Here is a 25,274-nt window from a genome sequence, read left to right on the forward strand (position 1 = left end):
AAAAAGCCACTCAACAATAGACTAAGAGTCAAGGAATTTGATAGACCTTTGATGCTCTCTGCTGCCCCTAGGCTTCTGGTATTGCTGACAATTTGATTAGCTCAGGAAGATTTCTGACTGTCTTCTTGACCTTTGTCTGGCCTACTTAGCTCAGTAGGGAAGTCTGGTTCCTGAATTCAGTAGTTTCTGAAAAATAATAACCTCCTTTCAGTTTCCTGGAAAATGACCATGTCAGAGGAAGAGGGTCATGTAAACCTATTTTGAAAATTTGGGATTTCACGCTGACCTTTACTGAGCATGATGCTTCTTTCTTTCTCTTAATACTGAAACCACCTTTGCAAAACAACTGAGACCATTATTATGGTGAAAGAAATCTGGCCTAACTGACTCCATCTTGGTTCTAACTGCCAAGCTGTCCTTGTTCATTCCTGGGCACCTGCTGAACTAACTTTGCGAGGAACTTATCTTACAGTTTAACTTTGAAGCAAAGATGATAACCCTTTCTAAAACAAATCCCCTAGAATGCCTTTGCAAGACTAACAAATTAGCTACGAGATTAGAATTTATGGTTTAGGAGTCTTGCAGCTAGAGGCTGCACCATTCTGAGCCTCCCTAACTTGTTCCTTGGGATAATATCACTATTATAAAACCAAGTTTCGGTGCTTGAGATATTTTGCAGACCCTGTGCTCAGTGGATTAGCCGGCAACAGCCAGATGGATAAACTGGCTCATCTGGTCTTGTAGTCCCCACCCAGCAGTAAGCTGATTCAGTTAAGAGGATGGCTTTCACTCCCTTTGATTTCATTTCGGAACCAAGCAATCAGCACTCCTCACTTTCTGACCCCCTTCCCACCAAATTATCCTTAAAAACCCCAATCCCCAAGTTTTCAGAAAGACTGATCTGAGTAATAACAGAACACCAGTCACCTGTACGCTGGCTCAGTGTGCATTAAACTCTATTTATATGGCACTGTCTTGATAAATTGGCTCTGTCTTGTCAGTGGGCAAAGTGAACCCACTGGGTGATTACAATACCAACTTCGGGGTGCCTTGGTTGATCTATTCTCTGGGTGGTAGCCACATCAAAAGTGAGCATAGGAATTCAAATTCAATTCTGGTTCAGTCACTTGAATTCCCTCTGGAATCTCATCATCACAGATCATAAGGATAAGGATCATTCTTTTGGGAACACTATGTGTGGGACATCATAGTTCTCTGGAAACTGTATGAAAATGGCTTTGTCCCTCTTGTACCTGACCATTCCACATAAAAGTTCTAGATGTAAGGTGGAAATGATAGAAGAAAAAAAAAACTGAAGTTACAGCTACTGGAATGGGACAAGTCAATTTTCTGGTGGTAGAGTAAGAATAACAGCTGGGCATGGTAGCTCATACCTGTAACTCCAGAACGTTGGAAGGCTGAGGCGAGTGATCACCTGAGTTCAGGAGTTCAAGATCAGCCTCACCAACATGGTGAATCCCCATCTCTACCAAAAATACAAAAATTAGCTGGGCATGGTGGCATGCTCCTGTAATCCCAGCTACTCAGGAGGCTGAGGCGGGAGAATTGCTTGAACCGGGAGACAGATGTTGCGGTGAGCTGAGATTGTGCCATTGCACTCCAGTTTGGGCGACAGAGCAAGATTGGCCAAAACTATTATAAGATAGGTTGCCCTGGACTTCCTCCTGTGGTCAGCTGAGGGGTATCTGGAGCTCCGGCATAAGCCTTGGAGTGAGTGACAACTTTAGATTAGTCCCCCTCGAGTAGTTGACTCTTGAACAAAACCTGGAAAGATGTGAGGTAATTAACAGTGTTGATATCTGCTCTTCTAAGGCAGTGTTTGCTCCAATGAGAACAGCGGGCATTACTGAGAAGCTGTGGAAGAGGCAGTGTAAGAGTCAGATAACCTTGGTTCAAGTTTTACCTTTGGGCAAGTCAGCCCCAGCGCTAAATTGCTTAACCAACAGTGAGAGCTAAATGAATGACAGACACCAGCATACATTAAAGCAGATAGTCCCTGTTTTAGGTGAAAAATGAGAACATGTAGTGCATAAATGCTGAATTTAAACTCCTTCAAGAATTGCTGTGTGTCCTTCTTCCCATCTGCAAGGGAATTCCATTGTTCTCTTCCACTGCATTGCTTTTAACCAGCGCTTGCTTTGAGGAAGGTCGGAAATGACCTCACGAATTACACTGATAAATATGTCAATCAGCAGAATTCCAAGTGGATTTTTAGTTGAGTCTAGGGATTAGTTTCTGCAGTAGGTAAGGCAAAGCTGATGAAATTCAGCCACTCTGCACCAATGTAAAATGTCAAGGAAGAAGTGTTTATGGAGCATGCTGAAAATTTCACTTCACTCAGCACTCAGAAAATAGTTCATTCAACTCTTGATTATTCTCGTTAAGATAAATTAAAACTATCATTTGATTAGCATGGGGCTAATGTATACATTCTCACCACAGCGATACAGCTTGGCTAGGTAGAAGAGGTAGTCCTAAATGTAAGCAGATGTAGATGTCAAGAAGACCTTACTGATGGTCAGGGATATTTACCTGTTAGCAGCCAGGGCAAGAAATGAGAGAACAGAGAAATCTAGGCAATTGGCATGGATTCATTTTAACTACAGAGTGGATAATGAAAGGATGTTTTTCCTTTTCTTTAAAAAAAAGTAAATAGGCAGAATACGATTCCTCAGATGCACTGATTCCATAAACAAAATGCCTCTTTTATGCCAGATCTGGGCTGAGCTCTGGAGAGAGAGCAGCAAATAATACAGTCCTTGGTTTTCTGGGAGATTACGATGTTGTTGGCAAGATGTAAAAGTGAACCAGCAAAACTCAATATGGCAAGGGCCATGGTAGCATTATACACAAGGACCTCTTGGAACCAGGCAAGAAACAGCTCGTCAGAGCCGAGGGTGAGCGTGATGGGCTGCCCGGAGCAGCCAAAACATGCCTGTGTGTTATTGCAGGAGTTGCAGCTGGATGTGCCTTTACAACGTCATTCAATAAACATGAATTAAGCAATCTTGGTTTGCTAGACAGACATTTGTGGTAAGCTCTAGGAGGAACAAGAATCATCGCAGTTCTCAAGGATTTAGACCATGGTAAAGTGAAACAGATACAAACAAGCTCACAGATGTGTCATTTGTTACTGTGAGGAAGTTACAAAAAGGATGTGTTAGCAGCCAGGTCTGTTGCACTTGTTCTGGTGGGGGGCTGTTAGGTCTTGTGTCCAGTATCTGGAAGGATGATAGATGTTAAGCATGTGATACTGAAGTCAGATTATTGAAGACAGATGAAACAATATGACTGGAGGTGAGGGGAAGGTGTGGTTAATGTGAAGAACTACACGTAGAGCAGTTCCATTTGGCTGCAGGTGAAAGGTGTTAGGGAAGGGGAGAGGGATGAAGACAGAGAGCAGAAACAAAGCAAGCAAGGCTTTGTGAGCCCTGGGGAGGCATTAGGTTTCTTCCATGTGTTAGAGTAGGCAGATAGCTAGACATTTGCAGGTGGGGGAGCCCTTGAGAAAGGAAAAGCTTGGGAAGACTCAGGCTCCAGGGACCACCCACCATTTACATATTAATAGTATCTCTAATGCAGGAGTGGGTAGACAATTTGTCAGTTGAAAGCAGAAAGAAGGAAAAAAGGCAAAGGAGAAGTTAATGAGAGATATATAGGCACAGCTAATATAAATTTGACTGCTGTGTGACCTTCCTGGGGTGGCAGTGATGAGCAGTGCAGCCATTAGGTAGAATTCCTATCCAACACCTGATACTAAGAGAGCACTGACTGATACTAAGAGAGGGCCCCACAAACCTGGTGGAAACTAGGCAGGGAAAGGGTAAAGACTTATGGCAGAAGCAGGAAAACTAGATAAAAAAAAAAAAAAAAAAGGCAGACACTCAAGACAGGCAGGGAAACGTCTAGAAAAAATTCAATGTTATAAAACCCAATGCAGCACTCAAGGGGTGCTGCTGACCCATTCTCTTTCAGCAGCCCGCTCTGCCTAATCTTTCAAAATGTCCTATCCCTTTTTATTTATTTATTTTAAAAATTTATTTATTTTACTCTAGGTGCATACTATATCTGGCATTTCTCCCCATGTTATCCCTCCCCACCCCACCTCCCTCCACACTCCCCACTCTTTCCCCTACCCCCTCAACTGCCCCCAGTGTGTGATGTTCCTCTCCCTGAGTCCATGTGTTCTTGTTTTTCAACACCCACCTATGAGTGAGAACATGCGGTGTTTGTCTTTCTGTTCTTGTGTCAGTTTGCTGAGAATGATGGTATCCAGATACATCCAAGTCCCTACAAAGGACACGAACTCATTGTTTTTCTATGGCTGCATAGTATTCCATGGTGTATATCTGCCACATTTTCTTAGTCCGGTCTATCACTGATAGGCATTTGGGTTGGTTCCAGGTCTCTGCTATTGTACACAGTGCTGCAGTGAACATACATGTGCATGTGTCTTTATAGTAGAACAATTTATAGTTCTTTGGGTATATACCTAGTAATAGGATTGCTGGGTCAAATGGAATTTCTATGTCTAGATCCTTGAGAAATTGCCACAGTGTCTTCCACAATGGTTGAACTAATTTACATTCCCGCCAACAGTGTAAAAGTGTTCCTATTTCTCCGCATCCTCTCCAGCATCTCTTGTCTCCATATTTTTTAATGATTGCCCTTCTAACTGGCGTGAGGTGGTATCTCAATGTGGTTTTGATTTGCATTTCTCTAATGACCAGGGATGATGAGCATTTTTTCATGTTTGTTGGCCTCATATAGAATGTCCTGTCTCTTTAAATAAACTCTGCTTCCTATTTTCCTTAAAGTAAAGCTTTCTGCTGTCTCTGCATTGTCACTTGGTAGTTACCTTACTCCCAACATGACTAAGGACCGAGGATTCCCCATGCTTCTGAGTAATGTGTGGACACACAGATATTTGTAGGGAGAAAGAAATATTCAAGGATTAAAGGGGCAAAGTGATGTGTGAAAATTTAGATCTTGAGTCATTCTGGCTATAATTTGGGGACAGACTGGAGTGGGAAGGGACTAAGGGTAGCCCGGACCAGTTAGGAGTTTCAGCATTAGTCTGGGCACAAAATGATGAAGATCTAAATTAAGATTGTGTGAGTGAGTTTGAAGAGAGAAATGTGAGAAAAGAAGTAATTCACAGAACTTGATAACTGATTGTAAATGACAAGGGTGTTTCAGAGGAGAGAGGCAAATATGACTTCCAGTTTTCCAGGTGGCGCAATTTAGTGTATCAGCTGAGGTTTTCCAGGAGGTATGAATTACTCAGCAACACCGAGGGTTTAACAAACTCTGAGACTTTACATGTACAGTGGAAAGTTCTTCACTGGAGTATAAATTCTTTAGTGGATTTTAAATTCCTTGAGTGTGAGTAACTCATTTAAAATTATTTTAGTCTGCTTTAGCTTACTTTTGTAGAGCTTGATAAAGTAACGTTTTTAGGCTAAATTTAACCCAATATATAAAAAGAAAACATGTATGCAAACCTTGGGTTAAAAAAATAGTTACTTAAAAATGACATTTCTTATAGCACTATGCATATTAAAACAATGTTAGATTACCAATGATATAACTTTTATGGTTTTTATATTCTCTTTCAAAGAAGTCTTGTACTGGTGTCAGTGGAACATAAGCTGAGGTAACAGTTTGTATGCAAAAGAAGGTATAACCACTCTTCTATTTTGACTTAATTCAACTAATGTTACTAGTGGAAGTGGCTTTTGGATTATTAACTCAATCTAAAGCTGTGGGCTTTTATTTCATATATTAATTACAGTTGTTCGAAGACTGGGATTTAGAGGTGGAGTAAATTTGCATGGACTAACTCTACAGAAGTTTATGCTAGTGTTTTATGGATAAAGCTCAGCTGATGATGTAATTGCCCTTTTGGCCTGAAGGGTTTTTGTTCTGAATTTGTGGTTTAAATGCATAACCGAAGCAAGGAGTCTTAAATGGTAGTTGCTTTGAAATTAGAGTGTGATTACTTTAAAACACTATGGATAGTTTTATTGCCTTAAACTATTTTTAAACTGCCATTCTTTTTTTAATGGTCTCTATAGCGGCATGCCGTGAAAGGAAAAGCTAGTAGAGAATTCACTTCGGTTGAGAATTAGGTGAGGACCCGCAGGGAATTGTAAGAAAAGCTGTTATTTTTTTGACCTGGTGATCATTAGTTTTTTATAAGCCTTCCCTACAGCTCTATGCAGGGGCGTTTCCAGCACAACACTTGAAGCCTAATTGGACCCGCTGGCAATGTAAGGTTATCAAAACTTTTCATTTTGGGACACTGAATGATTTGGGGAAAAGAACTTGTGGTCACTGTGAGTGTGAACGTATTTCACATGTATATTTGTTTTATAATATAGATTTCATTCCTTGAAACATGTTTGAGGAACATGAACTGTTTCTGACATACAATGGTATCTGAGAGGCTTGCAATCTGAGATAAAAAAAAATAAGTCCGATTCTCTGTGAGTCTTTCAGGAGATTGCCCTAGAAATAGGTCAAGATAAAGTGACCTTACCCGGCCATACATGCTCTTGTATGCCTCTGCAATCATCAGCCTTTGTGCATTGCAGCGCTGAGTTAGAATGTTGATCAACACGTCTTTGTCACAGTCTGGAAAAGAATAATATTTAAAGATTAGCAAAGTTGCTACTTTGTAGTTAGGAAGAATCCATTATCTAGGGATCATAAACAGTGTGCAAGCATTATCCCTGATGGCATTTTACAGCAGGGAACAATTTAACTAAAATTGGAAATCATATAATGATGCTTGATGAAGCCTGGATTCTTTCTATCTCCTATGTTAGTGCCATTACTACAGACTAGGCATTGAAGGAACATTCTTCAAAATAACAAAAGCCATATATGACAAACTCACAACCAACATCATACTGAACATGGAAAACTTTCCCTCTGAGAACTGGAACAAGACAAGGATGTTTTCTTTCACCACTCCTATTCAACATAGTACTGGAAGTCCTAGCTAGAGCAATCAGGCGAGAGAAAAAAAAGCATCCAAATTAGAAAAAAAGAAGTCAAACTATCTCAGTTTGCTGATGACATGATCTTACTATCTTATAGAAAACTATACAGACCCTAATGGTAGATCCACTGACATCTTGCACCATGCACCTGGAGAAGCACAGGGACTCAACACCAGTCCTTGAGAGTAGCTGTGGGGGCTGAGTTCTGCAAAGCCATGGGGGTGGAGCTTCCTGAGGTCTTGGGAGCCCACCCCTTGCCTGAGTGTAGCCTGGATGTGAGACATGGAGTCAAAGGAGATTCTTTTGGGACTTAAAAATTCAATGACTGCCCTGCCAAGTTTCAGGCTTGCATGGGGCCTCTAGCACCTTTATTTTGGTTGATTTCTCCCCTTTGGAAAGGGAGTATGTAAGCAATGCCATGCCCCCGTTGTTCATTGAAAGTCAACTAACTTGTTTTTGATTTTACAGGCTCATAGGCAGAAGGGACTACCCTTGTCTCAGAAGAGACTTTGGACTGTGAACTTTTGAGTTAATGCTAAAATGAGTTTAGGCTTAGGAGACTGTTGAGAATGGCTAACTGCATTTTGCAATGTGAGAACATAAGATTTGGGAGGGGATAGGGCAGAATGATATGGTTGGATTTATGCCTCTTTGCAAATCTCATGTCAAATTGTAATCCCCAATGTTGGAGGAGGGCCCTGGGGTGAGGTGATTCATCATGGGAGTGAATTTGCCCCTTGCTGGTCTTGTGCTAGTGAACGAGTTCTCATGAGATCTGGTTGTTTAAAAGTGTGTTGCACCCACCTTCCCTCCCTTCCTCCTGCTTCAGACATGTAGGATGTGCCTGCTTCTCCTTTGCCTTGTGCCAAGATTGTAAGTTTCCTCAGGTGTCCCTAGCCATGCTTTCTTACATCCTACAAAGCCATGATCCAATTAAATGTCTTTTTTTTTTCATAAATTACCCAGTCTTAGGTAGTTTTTTATAGCAGTGTGGGAATTGACTAATATTGCATTGTTCTTGTTGAAAAGTTAGAGTGATATGGTTTATAATGTACATATATTAAGGAGGGAGGAGTAATCAAGAAAGAAATCATGAAAGCACAAGGCATCTGCGTGCTTCTGAGGGATAGTGTGACCCTGCTGTGCTTCGTGTGGAACACAGTGTATCTCCTCCCTAACATAGACTGTTTCTGGTCTGTGTATCCTTCACTTCTTCATGTGCCAACACACTGAGCTAAGAGACAAGGTTAGTGCACAATTAGTTTAGATAAATTTAGGTGTGACTATAGTCACAGCAGTGTGAGCAATCTGACATTAGCCTTTCCCTCTGCTTGACAAAAATTTAGACAGGTTTCTTCCTAACTACAGGTTCCTAAGCTCCCTTTTATTAGAGCATTTATTTTAGAAAACATGCCATTTCAATTTTTTCTCTGCCTCTTTGAGATGTAAATCTCTTCCCAGCCCCTAGCAGTTTGACAATCCAATATTGTATTTCTCAGGGATATGGAAGCCATCTTTTTGAAATGTAATCATTGGGAAGATAGAAACCGTTTTTCCCGGTGTCTGTGTGAGGACAAGAACCTGCCTTTGTTAAGTGCCAATCAGAATCACAGATGGCCTAATCACATTGACCAATGCCCTCCCTGCCCAACATTCCTCAGTACTTCCCCACTGCTCATCTCACTGCTTAAAAACTCTCCTGCCTCTTGTTTCATAGGATTTGAGTTCACTCTCTCCCTTCTTGCAGTGGTCTCAATTCCTGCTGAAGTCTTCCTTGCCTGTTTAACTCCATCTGATGTAATTTTTCTTTGACAAGAGGAGATATTTAATGGAGATGGGGAGAAAAATGAATTGAAAAGCTAGAATGTTAAGCAAATCATCTTTTTGGAAATTAAATCCATCCTGGATGGGCTTAGCATCTCAGGAAGTCTATTAAGGTGCTAAAATACCCAGTGAATGAGAACAAGTGTTAAGAATTTACATAGAAGACTGTACCAATGAAAAGCAGAGGGAGGATCAGGGTATCTTATGCACAGACAAATGCTCTGAAAGCTGTAACAGGGAGGGAGAAAGGCTTAGAATTGGCTTCAAATATAGAAATTAATAGGTAATGAGAGAAAAGGCAGATTCCACTGAAAAGGCATAGAGAAACATAATGTCTGGCTCAAGCCCGTTTAAGACCCTGGACTAAAGGCAAAAATATAGCTATAGAGGAATCTATTAGTTGCATGATGGACGTTCCAAAATGAATATATCTTTCATAATAAATAGAAGATTTTCAAATTACTTTCTTTGTCTTATTCTTACTATTATCACACTTATGAAATTATTATAGTCTTACTTTTTGTTCTTGTCCTATTGAGATTATCCACAACCTAGCCCTCTGAATTGCCCTTATTTTTAAGTTTTCATAGCAATTCTTGTTTATTTTCCCAGAGATCTTTTATATGAATCTTAATTATTGTATTAACATTTTTAAATTAAAATAGCTGTAAATTTGGTATTAATTTTGTAAGTGTTGTCTGTCATTTACATGATATTTCTGCCAACCTATTCTTTAAGGTTATTTCTTTTCTAAAAGAATTAGTGAAGATTTGCAGAGCTTTTTGCTAATGACAAGAAGCTTTATTTTACTAAAGTTATTTATATTTGCACTTCTATTGATATTCCTAGTTATGTTATTTTTGTTTCATTTACTAACACATAACTGCTTAATGAAGAAGTGACATTGAATTTTGTATTTACTTTATATCCTAAAAAGTTATTGAACTCTCTTATGATAATAAGTTTTTATTAATCTTGAATTTATAGATATATAATTTTTCTTCATATACACATAACTTTGATGTCTTCTTTGTAATAATTGTATGTTTTTCTCTTTCTTCTCCTACTGCCTTAGGTCAGGGATTTATAAATAATCCATCTTTTTCTGATTTTAATTTTGGCGTATTGAACCATCACAATTTTATTGAATTTTATTTTGTAAAATTGAATTTTGTTGTATGTAGTATTTATATTCTACAAATTTGCCATGAAGACTGAATTAGTAAATGTTGAACTATTTTCCTAGGGAAAATTCAGGGTGAGATTTCTGAAATCCTATGGTTACAATATTTTTTTGTCAACCGAAGTATCATTTGCGTTATAAGTTTGTTTGCCAATGTCCTTATGAAACAAGCCAGTCTTGTTAGCATTGAAAACTACACTTCCACATATCCTTCTCCTGTATAAACATTTAAGAGGTATTTTAAAAGCCCTTCTATAGCTTCCTGATCTACATAACTTTTCTAACTTGCCAACCAACACTACTTTCAAAAGAAAGCTGACCACTTTGATTACTTAAAAAATTATAAATTTTATCATCAGTTATCAAAAACCCACAAATTCAGCTATTTTTTCATCTTTTCCATACTTCATAACATAGAATAGATGTTACTTCAGCGTTTCCCAAAGAGCATCGTGCACAGATTAATACATTTTCTATTTCATTAACATTAAATACATATGAATAATACATATTTCATTAACATTAAACTCATGGCCAACAGTACTATAACTCATTTGAATTTAGATTATGTAACACACTTTTTGTTATTGAATGCTTCTTTTTGTGCATAGAAACACACTAGACAGCCCTTCAGCACTATGCTCGAGGCCATTTTAAACAGCATGATGACCAAGCAAAGCATAAAAATGCAAAGTTGTGACACTCCATAGACTGCATAAAGGGCTTATTTAGAGCATGAAAGCTAAAAGTAGGCAGAGGTCTCCCTGTTTGATCTCAACAAGGAATATGCATTCTAGTGACTAAAATTTTTCATGTCTCTGCACATGTCTGCAAATGACCATGAAATATCTGTGAATATTGATTGAGGGTTATAAGACAATTTTAATAGGTAAATAAATTTGTAAATATAGCATTTATAAATAATGAGGATTGATTGTATGGTCAAACAGGTAAAAGTGGCCCCCTAGGCAAGAAAACAATTATTTCTAAAATTTAAAATTATTTCTTAAATATTTTATTTTTAATTTTTGTGGTCACATAGTAGGTGTATATATTTATGGGGTACACAGATGTTTTGATATAGACATGCAATATGAAGTAAGCACATCATGAAGAATGGGTTATCCATCTCCTCGAGTATTTATTCATTGAATTGTAATGAAACAAGCCAGTCTTGTTAGCATTGAATCCAATTATACAATTTTATATATTTTAAAATATACAGTTATTATTGACTATAGTCACCTTTTTATGCTATCAAATAGTAGGTTTTACTCATTCTTCCTATTTTTCATACCTATTAACCATCCTCACCTCCTCAGCAGCCATCTGCTATGCCTCTCAACCTTTGGTGATCATCCTTCTACTTTTTATGTTCATGTGTTCAATTGTTTTGATTTTTAGATCCCAGAAATAAATGTGAACCTGCAATGTTTGTCTTTCTGTGCCTGGCTTATTTCACTTAACATAATGATCTTCAGTTTCATCCGTATTATTGCACATGACAGGATCTCATTCTTTTTTATGGTTGAATTGTACTCTGTTGTATATTTGAACCACATTTTTCTTTATCCATTCATCTGCTGATGCACAGGTTGCTTCATAGTCTTAGCTGTTATAAATAGTGCTGGAACAAACACAAGAGTGAAGATATCTCTTTGATATATTGATTTCCTGTCTTTTAGGTATATACCCAGCAGTGGATTTGCTGGATCGTATAGTATAGCCCACTTTTTAAGTTTTTGAAGAACCTCAAAACTGTTCTCCATAGTGGTGGTAGTAATGCACATTTCTGCGAGCAATGTACAAGGGTTCTCTTTTCTCCATATTCTTGCCAGAATTTGTTATTGCCTGTCTTTTGGATAAACTTATTTTAACTAAGGTGAGTAAAATTATTTCCTAATAGCACTGAGTGGTCTACAAGAAACCAACATTAAAGATGCAGATAGATTAAAAGTAAAGAATGGAGAATTATATACCATGTTAATGCAATAAAAGAAAGTTGGAGTAGCTATATTAATTTTAGACAAAGAATACTTCAAAGCAAATAAAAGTATCAGTAATAAAAGGGTTATTACAAAATGATAAAGGGTCAGTTCTCCAAGAAGATATAACAGATCTTAATACATATGTGTCAAACAACAGAGTGCCAAAAGAAATGAGGAAAAAAATAATAGAATTGCAAAGAGAAATAGATGAATCCATTGTATAACTGGGTAATTTAACAACTCTAGAGTCATTTGTCAATTACTCTATAAGTAATTGAAAAATCCAGCAGACAGAAAACCAGTGAGGGTATAATTGAAATGAACAGCACCATCAATCAAGTGGATCTAATTAACATTTGTAGAACGCTTATTGCAACAAAAGTAGAATATACATCTTCTCAAGTTACATGGAGCATTAACCAAAATAGACCACATTCTGGACCACAAAACACATCTTAACAATTTAAATTAATAAAAAACATACAAAATAGGATCTGAGACTACAATGAAATTAAACTAGAAATCAATAACAGAAAGATGGCTGGAAAATCCCCAAATACACACAGATTAAACAACACACTTCTAAATACACATAGGACAAAGAAGAAGTGACAAGATAATTTTTTTAAATTTCAAACAAATTGAAAGTAAAAATATGACTCAAAATTTATGAAATATACAGCAAATACAATGCTTAGAGAAAAATGTATAACATTGAATGCCTACAGAGAAACAAAAAGAAATCTGAAATCACTAATCTAAGCTTGCACCTTAGGAAACTGGAAAAGAGAGAGCAAATTAAACCTAATGTAAACAGAAGAAAAGGAAGATTAGAGCAATAATCAATGAATCTGAAATTAAAAAATCAAGAGAAAACATCAATGGCACCAAAAGCTAAGTTTTTTGGGAAAGCATTAATAGAATTTATAGGCCTTTAGCCAGGATAAGGGGGAGGGGGAGAGAGCGAGAGCGAGAGCGAGCGAGAGAGAGAGAGAGAGAGAGAGAGAGAGAGAGAGAGAGACCTTAATAATATCAGAAATGAAATAGGAGCCATTACTACCAATCTCATGGACATTAAAATCATAATAAAATATTATTGACAACTCTAAGCTCACAAATTTGATAGTCTAGATGAAATGGATCAATTTATTCAAAGACACAGCCTACCCAAACTCATACTAGAAAAAAATGGACACTCGGTCTAAATGAGTCTGTATTGAACAAAAACTGAAGTCAGTAATTAATAATCGACCAAATAGGAAGCACTAGAACCATATGGCTTCACTTATGAATTGTACCAAACTTTTGTTTTTTTTTGAGACAGAGTCTCACCCTGTCGCCAGGCTGGAGTGCAGTGGCTGATTTCGGTTCACTGCAATCTCCGCCTCCCGGATTCAAGCGATTCTTCTTTCTCAGCCTCCTGAGTAGCTGGGACTACAGGCATGTGCCACCACACCCGCCTAAATTTTTGTATTTTAGTAGAGATGGGGTTTTACCATGTTGGCCAGGATGGTCTCAATCTCTTGACCTCATGATCCGCCTACCTTGGCCTCCCAAAGTGCTGAGTTTACAGGCTTGAGCCGCCGCGCCTGGCCGGATTCTAACAAACTTTTAAGAAATAAATATCAATCTACCATCTCTTTCAGAAACTAGAAGCAAAGCGGATACTTCATAACTCATTCTACAAGTTCAGCCTTATCCTAATACCAAAACTAGAGAAAGGCATGACAAGAAAAGAAAATGACTCACCAACATTTCTCATGAGCATAGATGCAAAAATCCTCAAAAATTTTGAAAATCAAATGTAAGAATGCATGCAAAGCATTATATTTCATGACTAAGTGGGATTTATTTCAGATATGGAAGGCAGGTTCACCACTCAAAAATCTGTTAATGTCATTCATCACATCAAAAAGAAAAAGGAGAAAAATTGTGATTATATCACAAATGAAGAAAAATCATTTGACAAAATCCAATGCTTATTTAATATAAAAACTGTTAGCAAACTAGGAATAGAGGGGAACTTCCTTAACTTCATAATGAACATTTAAAAAAACTTATAGCTGGCATCATACTTAATGATCACAAAATCAAGAACAAGGTGAGAATGTTCATTCTGAATAGCACTGAATGTTTCAAAAAAAGACTATATTTGGCGCGTGTGCTCCTTTGTCAAGATTTAGAAATGTAGTTTAAAAATGATTTTGGTTGTCCAGGGTCTCACTGGGCTGACCTAGCACTTATACATTTCAATAGATACAAAATAAACATGGTTCTAAGAATGCATGAGCAGGAAAGTATCTTTAGATGGTGAGAAACTGGAAAGCAGACTGCATTAGTAGGGCATGTTAACTGAGAAGCGTTTTTTTCGATGATGAGTAAAAAAATTTTTTTTTTAAGACAGTGTCACTCCGTCACCAGGCGCCAGGCTGGAGTGCTGTGGCGTGACCTCGGCTCACTGCAACCTCTGCCTCCCGGGTTCAAGCAATTCTCCTGCCTCAGCATCCAGAGTAGCTGGGACTACAGGCGTGTGCCACCACTCCCTGCTGATTTTTTTTGTATTTTTAGTAGAGACAGTGTTTCACCGTGTTGGCCAGGATGTTCTCGATCTCTTGACCTCGTGATCCGCCCACCTCGGCCTCCCAAAGTGCTGGGATTACAGGCGTGAGCCACCGCGCCCGGTCGATGATGAGTAAATTTTTATACAACTGAAGGTAATTTCTATCAAAGCTACACATTTTCATTTGTTTCAGAATACATTTTTGCTTTCAGGTTTTTCTAATAAAAGAGAATAGCTAAGAAAAACATTAGTAATTGTCTTTTTCAATAACACTTTGCCAGAGTCATGGGGATGGATAGACCTTTAATGCAATTGAGCTGTGTTCATTCTCTGGTATGCTACAGTGGACACGCTGCAATCAAAGCCAAAACCTTCCGGTGTACTTCAATCTAACACACTGACCAGCAACAAATTATGATGGTCAAAATTAGTCCTTATTCCGACGCTAAAATTGCAATGACAGAAACAATGAAACTGGAGCAAAGAAAAACTTTTTGGTGAATAGATAGTTTTAAAGCGAAAATTGCATTCCTCAATAAAAAGTTAATTCATAACTGTGTTAACTTGTCTTTTTATTTTTCTAGTGATGATTGATATTTTAAAAGGCATGAAAACATTGAAAACTACTGAAGTCAGCTTTAGAGAGCATATTTTAAGTCCTCTATTGTTTCCCTATGGGATACTGCTAGTGAATAGAACACACAGATATGCCTTCATGGACACACACACACACACACACGCGCGCACACACAGAGTAAAGTTCCTGCAAAGGCGACCTTGTCTTCAAAGTTAAGAGCTTCCTTTCTTTTGAAAGGTTTTGCATGTCTTGTGCAAAGACTTCTTTTATGTTGTCTGTGTTTATCTTTGTGCTCATGAGAAGGCTTCTTAAAACAGGCCTTATTGCAGGAAACTATATGAAAGTTTAACACCTCCATATCATATCTTAAAACTAATTTTTTTGGTACAAGAATCCCAAAATGTTCCTCTCTCCTTCTCTCTATATTCCTTTTCTAAACTCTAGTCTTATTTGTTATTGATCACCTCTATGTCAAACTCCAGGCTCTGTGCGTTCACGTCCAGTCAGCAGGTGATAGAAACACAAGCGCAGTGCGGGAGAGATCAGGCAGTGGGAGGTGGGAAGCAAGGCACCCCGGGGGGTCGGCGGAGCTGGTTGAGCTTACAGTGCCCAGAGAAGGATTCAAAGAGGAAGGCTCATTTGAACATATTCTTGAAGAAAGAGAATTTAGATGAAAAGTAGAAAACAGAAGAAAATAGCATTCCAGGCAGAGAAATAATTGGGCAGATTTACAGAGATGTGAAAAGCAGAGTCATTTAAGGGAAGAGGAAGCAGTCTGATTTGTCCAGAAGTGGAAATAGCAAATGAAACAAGCTAGAAAATGAACGCTAAGGTTAAAAAGAATCTCAATCCTAGACTAAGGTGTTTTAGTTGAGATTTCATTTAGTAGTTAGTGATGAGGCATTTATGGATTTAAAGCAGTATTTCAAGATTAGACTAGCAATTTCTCACAGCAAATTTCTTCATCATTATTGTCTTTTTCTCTTATTTTTCTTCTCATTCTACTTCTTTGCTCAGTTTTTTTTTTTTTTGGCCTAATCTGTATATGTGTTTTGTAAGACATCAGCTATTGTACACCTATAGTATAGTCTTAAAACAAGGTAAAGCAAAAAATAATTACAATAAAAGATGGCAGAAATAATCAGACTTACCAAACCCTTGGAGTGCTCCTCCTAGCATTTGGGCATCCATTATGGGATTGAAATTGGGAGCTGGGAAGATAGTTCCTTGCACCTGGTGGAAAAATCAATGAGAAGTGATTGTAATAATTCACATTAATGTTGAAACATTGTTTTCCAGACGAATAAAAATGAAAGTACATTCGGTGTGTAGTTAGTATAAGACATATACAAAAGTCTGTTAAACAAATGTGTGTCAATTGGAGACAGAAAAATTGAGTTCATTTAATCTGTAGGTCTCTACTACGTTGGCATATATTATTCAAATGAGATACTATGATACTAAAACCAATAGTAAAAAAAGTTAGAATCAAATTAATAATATGCATCTTCTTGACAAACAGTAATTTTTTTTTAAAGAATAGAGATTATTTTATAGAAACCGAAAAAGACAAGGGTATTGGTGGGATTCATTTCATTCATGTGAATTAGAAGCGGCACTTCCTACCACAGTTTTTTCCACCAAGGAGACCCTAAAATAATATTAAAAAAAAATGAAAATAATTGAATTTGGATCATGAGCTTCATAAAAATCCAGGTGATGTAGGTAAGGCAGAGGTTATCAGGCCAAGGCTTATGGCTGCAGAGGTAAACATAAACACTTGACTGACATTCTATTTAAATTCTATCTCTTGACAATTGTAAAATGGCAGAACATTTAAAGCAGGCTTGTGATCCACATGGTCCATTATTTTAGGCTGATCCTGTTAGAACTATGCAGCATATAATCACATGCAGCACAATAGAGCTGTTGATCAAAACTGATGAAGAATGGCAACTCTCCTGTTTGTCCGTATGCCCAGACACACTGGGGAAATTATGCCTTCCTGCAGCAAATGAGTTACCAGGCCCTGAGACGAACTCAGACATTTTTATTAATTAAGTTAATTAACTAATGAGAAGACTAGACCATCATTTCTAGCTAAACGAATAGACATAGACTGATACCAAAATATTTGTAAAAGGAATTTGAAGGATTAAGAACTCCAAACTAAGAATCGAATTCAGTTTGGATTCTACCTCACCAGTATTAATAAATATGAACTTGTCTATTTGGAGTAGACCAAAAACATGGTGATTGTGATATGTCTATATTTTTATTCTTGAAAGTACAACTATAACAGTGGAATTCTTATTCTGTGAATTATGCAGATTCCTTCAATCATTATACTTACCATATTTAATGTTTTGCATCAGGAAAACAAAACAGCAATAAATACATCAGGCAGGCTCATAAAAGTTAGCCTGGAGAAGAAGGTGTGGGGGAAAGAGCTGGTCCTAGATGAGAGGGTCAATCACAACCACATGTACGAATGAGCAAGTGATCTGGGAAGAGGACTGCAGTGTTTCCACAGCTGATGTATATGAGTTGCAGCACTTTGGGAGTCCGAGGCGGGTGGATCATGAGGTCAAAAGATTGTGACCATCCTGGTCAACATGGTGAAACCCTGTCTCTACTAAAAATACAAAAAATTAGCTGGGCATGGTGGCACGTGCCTGTAATCCCAGCTACTCGGGAGGCTGAGGCAGGAGAATTGCCTGAACCCAGGAGAAGGAGGTTGCAGTGAGCTGAGATCACGCCATTGCACTCCAGCCTGGTAACAAGAGTGAAACTCCGTCTCAAAAAAAAAAAAAAAAAAAAAAAAAAGATAGTGTTGAAGGTGGTAGTCACAAGGTTACTAAGTAAGAAAGTGATATAATCTGATTTGAGTTCCAGTGGTAACACTTTGTAACAATGTAAAGAATGAAACAAAAAGAAGTAATACAAGTTGAAGAGTGACTAATTTAGAATCTCAGTTGAGCCAGAATATCAACCTGAACTGAGGCAAATAGCATGTTTTCAGTAAATACAGATTTCTTGGTTAATGAAATGTAATTTAACCTACCAATTTTTTTGAGACACATTTTAACTTAACCCAGTAATGGTGGTTTACCCTGAATAGTTACTGTGAATAGTCAGAGGCTGTTTCAGTAGTTTTCCAGAATGTATACCTTTCGAACAATGCCCTTTTTATATGCATGACTCTTTTTAAATTCTGGCATTAGAGCAAATTGGAAAATTTGGAAAAAATGTACATTTTTCAATGTGAATGTGAGAAATACTGTGTATTTGTATGTATTAAGATTGTTTCATTTCTTTGAAAGTGGCCCGATTTGGAAACAGTATGACTTGTCTAAGGCAAAATAAACGGTAATGCCTATCATTGCTATTTAAATTCTTACCACAAGCAAATAAAAATATAATCTTTGCTTCTAGTTACATATGAATTTGGGTTTTAAAAAATTAATAAAGAATACTCTTCTTTTAGAAGACAGAATAAACAGTCACATAAACTTACTATACAAAAGAGCATGAATAATTTGTATCCTTGAAATTTGGTTCTAGAAACTATCTCCCCACCTCCACAAATATATTTCATTAAATGACAGAAAAATTTCAAATTTATTAATGCCTGAGACTGAGTACAGGCTCAAAAAAAATTGTTTTGCACATGAAGTTGAAAAAATTATTTTACCATCTCATATCAGTAGGCACATCAATATGTGAAGTGCCTCATATTTCATTTACTCATAGCCAATTAGGTGGCCAGGATTCAAATCCAACACCCCTAGGCTTCCCACATTTGAATACTTTTTCTCATGTGGCTTTTGAGTCTCAAGCACCTTGACAATCTGAGTGCCTCAAGACTTTTTGAGTTTGAAATGTCAGCTACTCAAGGTGACAGCTTGACTGACAAGACAACTACTGGAGTGTGGGTTTCATTGGATAATTTGGTGTGTTTGAAATAGCTTAGTTTTAGTACAGTTGATATTAGATCTCTAGTTAATTAAAGACTTTAAGAGCCCTCAGAGGAAATTTTACAGAAATCTTAGGATTTCCTTTCATGAGGCATTTACCCTGAACATGGCATTTACTTAACTTTGGAGCATGGCTCCTTGGATTTTGCTTTGGACCTAAACTCTCCTAAAGGTTTTCAGTCATTTTAACACCCTCTGCCTCATGTCTTCTGAGAGTTCTTCCAAAGTAGTTTCAATGGGTGTAAAGACAGCAAGCACTACAGGGTGGATTACCATGCATGAGCACAGTTTCTCTTCCTTACTCTTCCACAACCAATGAGCCCTTCAGTCCAATTCCATCATTCCTAGCCTCACACTAGTTTTCATGTAATTTGCCTTCTTTTAATTTCTGTTACTACTACTTAATACAGACCTTTGCCAATTGTCCTTTGAGTTATATCTGATAAGCCACTAAGCTCTGATAAGTAGGTCTTATTTGTCTACCAAAATGATCCTTCTAAAAGATCAGATATTATTTGCCCTTCTGTGCTTAAAATACTAAATGTCCAAAATAATGCTTCTCAATATGTTTTCTACTCTGGCACACATGATACATCATTTTCAGAAGAAAGAAACATCCTTGGGAACATCTAGGCTTATGAACAAGTCCCAGTATGCTAGCTTTAATTACATCCCATTTTGGAACACTCAAGAAAGTATATTGCAACCCAACTGAGTGAGAGTATTATATAGGCAATGTAGGAATCATATAGGATAGGAAAAGACAGTCAGACTTTGGTTTCGCAGTATTCAATGTATGCTGCAACGTATTCCTATGACTCAGAATATCAGAATAGATGACTCATGGGATTCAATTCAAATTTTTAACGGAGTATACAATGTTATTCATGACCTGATTCTTTACTCCCTCGATAGTTTCTCATTTTATTTTCTGTCTCTTGAGCCCCTCTATTCCCACGTCGTGACTCACAGTCACACACTCCAGCTAAAAGGAACTTCTGTGTCATTTTTCATTTTGTTCCATCTGTTTGAATATTTCCTCCCCATTTCCGATCTCTTGAATTCACCTTATGATCCCGGCGAACATCTACACAAGATGTCATCTTTCAAGCTTTAGCTCCAGAGCTATCTTTTACCTGGAGCCATTCCTGATGCCTCTGGCAAAACTGTCCATTCCCTTCCTGGTGCCCTCTACTTTATCCTGGGCATGGAACTTTAGGACACGCTACTACAGCATCAATTGCATTTCAGCAGAAAATTTCCGTTTCTAATTATACTGTCATTCTGAGAATAATGGGTCCTATTAACTGGGTTTCCTCAGTTTTCCTGAGAGTAAACCTGAGTGTGAGTGGCTGTGCAGATTTGAAAATAGAACTGTTCTTGCAAGTAAAGGAAGAATGATTTGGATCACCGCGCCCAGGAAGTAATTTGGGAAGAGGCCTAACAAGGAACAAAAATGGAAAAGGAGGTAAAATTCCTTTCTGTGATCTCTCATTATTCACAACTTTTCAGTAACATTTGTTAAAAGGTTAATTTTAACAAATAGAAATTGGGGAAATGAATGAGTTATTTGGGTTTGTCTGGGTGAAAATAATATAACATTCTGACAAAGGCTCTCTTCAGTCAAACTTTAAATAGGCACATATGATTCCTGTTCCCAACTACAGCTTTACATTTAGGCATCTCTGTTAGTCTTGGCATCATCTGATAATAATGAGACTCTTGATAAGTCAGTTTTAAAAAAATGTTCCAACTGTGATATCTGGTGAACCTCAGTAGTTGATCAAATTCCTCATCCCCCAAGTGATAGCTGTTCACCCTGGTCTGCCTTCAGCAAGATTCCTGTTAGGTATATTAAACCAGTATCAACCCTCTACTCCTGATACTTAATCTCTGTAATTTTTCATTCTAGACTGCCCTTACTTGAATATAAATACCCACTTATCCATGATATATTTGGAAGTGAGCTCAGTTCTATTCCATACTGAAGCCTGTTTTCCCCTATTACAATAGTTCCTAAATAAAGTCTGTTTTTACCATTTTAACTGCTACTCAGCTCTTGTTTCTTTTCTTTCTTTCTTTCCTTTTTTTTTTTTTTTTTTTTTTTTTTGAGACGGAGTTTCGCTCTTGATACCCAGGCTGGAGTGCAATGGCGCGATCTTGGCTCACCGCCACCTCCGCCTCCTGAGTTCAGGTAATTCTCCTGCCTCAGCCTCCTGAGTAGCTAGGATTACAGGCATACGCCACCGTGCCCAGCTAATTTTTTGTATTTTGAGTAGAGACGGGGTTTCACCATGCTGACCAGGATAGCCTCGACCTCTTGACCTCGTGATCCACCCGCTTTGGCCTCCCAAAGTGCTGGGATTACAGGCGTGAGCCATCGAGCCCAGCAGCTCTTGTTTCTTTAAGAATGCACAGCTATAGAGCTCACATGGGGTAAGAATCATGGCAGCAAAATATGCTAGGAATTTGAAGAAATCTGGGAAGGCTTTGGACTTCACATTGCACACTCAGGGTATTTGAGGCAATCTTATGTATAGACCCCCACAAAAACATACATGGTTTCCTGCTTCTTCTGGAATATAAGTTCTCAAAACAATAGATTTTGTGCTGTGTTATTTTATTGATAGTACTGTATTTGATTTGAAAAAATTTCTGATTTCACCTTTTCAAAGTTTTCAATAGACTGGTAGAATTTTGATTATGCAAATTCCTTCACAAAATTAACTTGAAATGAGGCTAAATATATGAAATGATTAGAATCATTCTCCTTTAGAAATGTGGTCCCCAATGTTGGAGGGGGCACCTTGTGGGAGGTGTTGGGGTCATGGGAGTGGATCCCTGATGGCTTGGTGCTGTCATTGCAATAGCGAGTGAGTTCTTGCCTTATCACTGAAATAATTTGTTTGGGAAACATAACCAAATTTCATTACCTTTATAGTTAGGAATCATGCTTTGTGCAGTACTTTCTGTTTCTCAAAGGTCAAGCCCTAGTACCTTGGCTGGGCTTATAACTAATCAATTGTTTGCAGTGTATAAGAATATTTCAAAGTATCCCATCTATTAATCAAAGATATACATATTAATATAGTTCTAAACTTTTTGAAACATATATATTTGCATTGCAAAGCTCAGTATTAGCTATAAAATCCAGGTACCTACAAACCATGTAGCGTAAATGTGGTCCCATTGTATGGTGGATGCTTTGGAAGAACTCAGAACGCTATAGAAAATTAAAAATTCTGTTATTCTATGGCAATTGATTGCTTCACCTCACCTGTATATGAGAAGGTGTGCTAAATGAAAATCAGCCTTATGAGTCAAGGACATCTGTAATCATTTTGGTAATTCCTGGTGTGCTATCACAGCCAATTTCCAATTATGTGGATGTGCAATGTAGATTTTTCAGACTCCTCTTATAAGGTTATCTTTCTGAGGTTCCACCTCATTTCCTGAGATAGTTTTATGGGCTGAACATTTTTAGTTACTTTTTTGTCATATCATATTATTTCCAACCTTATTTCCTCATCATGAATCGAAATAGTAATAAACGCTTAGAACAAAGAAAAGAATAAGACTTATGAGGTAGAATCTTACACATTGTGGAAGAGAAATACATGTCAAGGGACACTAAATCAAAATCATGTAATTAATGAGTAAATATAAAAACAAGCATAGATATGAAATATTTTCAACTAGTTTCTATCAACTTTGATTGTTTGTACAAATATAGTTCTCTATTAGCCAGATACTTCAGAATTAGTTATAAAATATATTAATGCAAAAATACAGAAAATTATAAATAATAATTTTTGCTTCTTGATATTATTTCTTTCTCCAATTAAAAAATAGAATATACCATGAATGTGTCTTTACACATTTCAGCAACGTTTTCAGAATTGTTTTCTTCTTGGTTAAAAAATACATATACACATATACTTTTTAAAAGCAAATCTCCAAAAGTCTGCTTCCCTATCATGAAATGGCTCTGAAGGAAACATCTTCTAGAGTACAGAATATATTCTCTAAGGAGAATACATATTTTTTGAGCAAAATACCAGCCAGATCCTCAATAGTTTGGGTACCAACTCCCCACTCCTTACTAGAACTCATTACAAAAGACAGAACACTACTAGCGCCATCATAGAATCCCTGCTGCTCTGAGAGAGGAATTGGATCACAGTCACTTCTCAGATGTTCTAAAGGATTTTTCAGGAGCTGAGAACACAGCATCATCAAAGTGAGTGAGACCCTGCAGAGTTAGAACAGCTTCCTCCCTGAAATAGAAAACACATGGCTGGGACATGGCTGGAATGTCTGGGCACTGAGCATCACACAATATTCACCATCATCATTTCAGCTGAAACAGGAAATGCTTATGTTTATATTTAATCATTTGAATGATTAAATATAAACTCAGTTCTTTACTATCCCATGCTAATTAGGCCAAGAGCCCATTTTTTCACCTTGTTACTTTAGAGCTTTACAACAGTCTTCAATCCTTATACACAGCAGGTCCAGGTTCTCTAGTAACGTCATTTTGTTTAACATCGTTCTGTTATAAATTGATGAGCACAAAAAAAAAAAAAAAAGAAGAAAAAAAAAAAAAAGACTCCCAGGCAGTGACACTGTGTGGAGTCAGCATGTTTTCTTTGTCTGCATGAGTTTTCTCAAAATACTCCTGTATTCTCCCATATTCCACTGATGTGCACATTAGGTTCATCCGCTTGTCTACATTGTCCCCCTGTGAGTGAGCGAATGAGTGAGTGAGTGCATGAGTGCATGAGTGAGTGCGTGAGTGAGTGCGTGAGTGAGTGAATGAGTTAGTGAGTGCATGAGTGCATGAGTACCTGAGTGCGTGAGTGCATGAATGCATGAGTGAGTGCGTGAGTGTGTGTGTGAGTGCATGAGTGAGTGAGGCGTGAGTGAGTGAGGAGTACTGTATGAGTGCACCCTGCGGACAGGCTTCCTGGTCAAGGTCAGTTCCCGCCTTGTGCCTGTGCTGCTGGGATAGGCTCCGGGGCCATCCAGAACCCTGAACTGGAAGTAGTGGGTAAATAATTATCTTGTTTTTACTAATCTTTCTTAAATGTATGCATAGCTCGCATTTATATCAATTATAATTATTTAATATCAATTTTAAGCGTTTGGTCTATTTGAACTTTGGTGATGTTTTTGTGATGAGAGATGTAGGAACGTAACTCTTGCTTCTATCAAATAGCCTATGGGTAAAATTGATCTTATTATACATCATTTTCCTTAAAGGTACAGATTCCAAGAACCTATCCATGGCATAAGTGAGGATTTACTGTACAATGGCAGAGCTACCCATGGGTGATTCAGTCCCTATTTGCAAAGAGTTGGTGTGCAACTGGTAATACCAAGTGTGTGATAAGAAACCATGAAGTGATGTGACATGTTCCTGCCAAAGATTAGACAAATGCAGCACAGATTTTTGTATTTAATCTTAAGGTTGTATTTTTAAAAGGAGTTATCTTGGAGAACATACACTTTTTCCAATTGTTCAAATATCACTTTTGGATAACTATTTCAGAATTGCTTTCAGAGATGGTTGAATATCTCTTATTATTATTAGTATTTTTGAGACAGGATTTTGTTTTGTTACCCAGGCTGGAGTGCAGTGGTGCAATCACAGTTCACTGCATCCTCAACCATCCAGGCCGAAGCCATCTTCTTACTTCAGCCTCCTGAGCAGCTGGGACCACATGTTTCTGGCTGAATACATATTATTTTATGATGGATTTGATGTTTACAATTAGCTAATGCTAAAACTAATGAGGTATAGATTAATAAAGCTGTTAACACCATGTTGTGTGTATTTGTGTCTCTGTGTGATAAACTTGCTGGGATATTAGTGAAACTGGAGGATATTTATAAAATTAAATGGAAAAATAATTGCTTGTAAATTTCATAGTGTTTCATCACTTAATGGCTTCAATGAATCAAACTTCACTTCACTGTTAGGTCACAAAGAACATGGATTAAAAAATATGAGTGGATTTGGCTCAAACACATTTCTACTTCTGGAAAAATATTTGCCTTATTAAGCTCTGGTTGGTAGTCATTCTATATAAAGAATGACACCACTTAATAATACTACCATTATTCCATAATGG

At 37.5% G+C, this 25,274-nt stretch overlaps 1 protein-coding gene across 1 annotated transcript in view; it reads right to left on the reverse strand.

Moving 5' to 3' along the window:
* Positions 1-25,274, reverse strand: part of ANXA10 (annexin A10) — a 100,457-nt gene that overhangs the window by 54,634 nt on the left and 20,549 nt on the right. Inside the window, exons 2-3 of the mRNA XM_008992477.4 lie at positions 16,312-16,393; positions 6,563-6,657 (exon numbers count right to left, since the gene is read on the reverse strand). Coding sequence (XP_008990725.1) covers positions 6,563-6,657; positions 16,312-16,393 — 177 coding nt within the window. The remainder of the gene's footprint in view (positions 1-6,562; positions 6,658-16,311; positions 16,394-25,274) is intronic.

The sequence above is a fragment of the Callithrix jacchus genome, chromosome 3, assembly GCF_049354715.1.
Source record: "Callithrix jacchus isolate 240 chromosome 3, calJac240_pri, whole genome shotgun sequence".
NCBI lineage: Eukaryota > Metazoa > Chordata > Mammalia > Primates > Cebidae > Callithrix > Callithrix jacchus.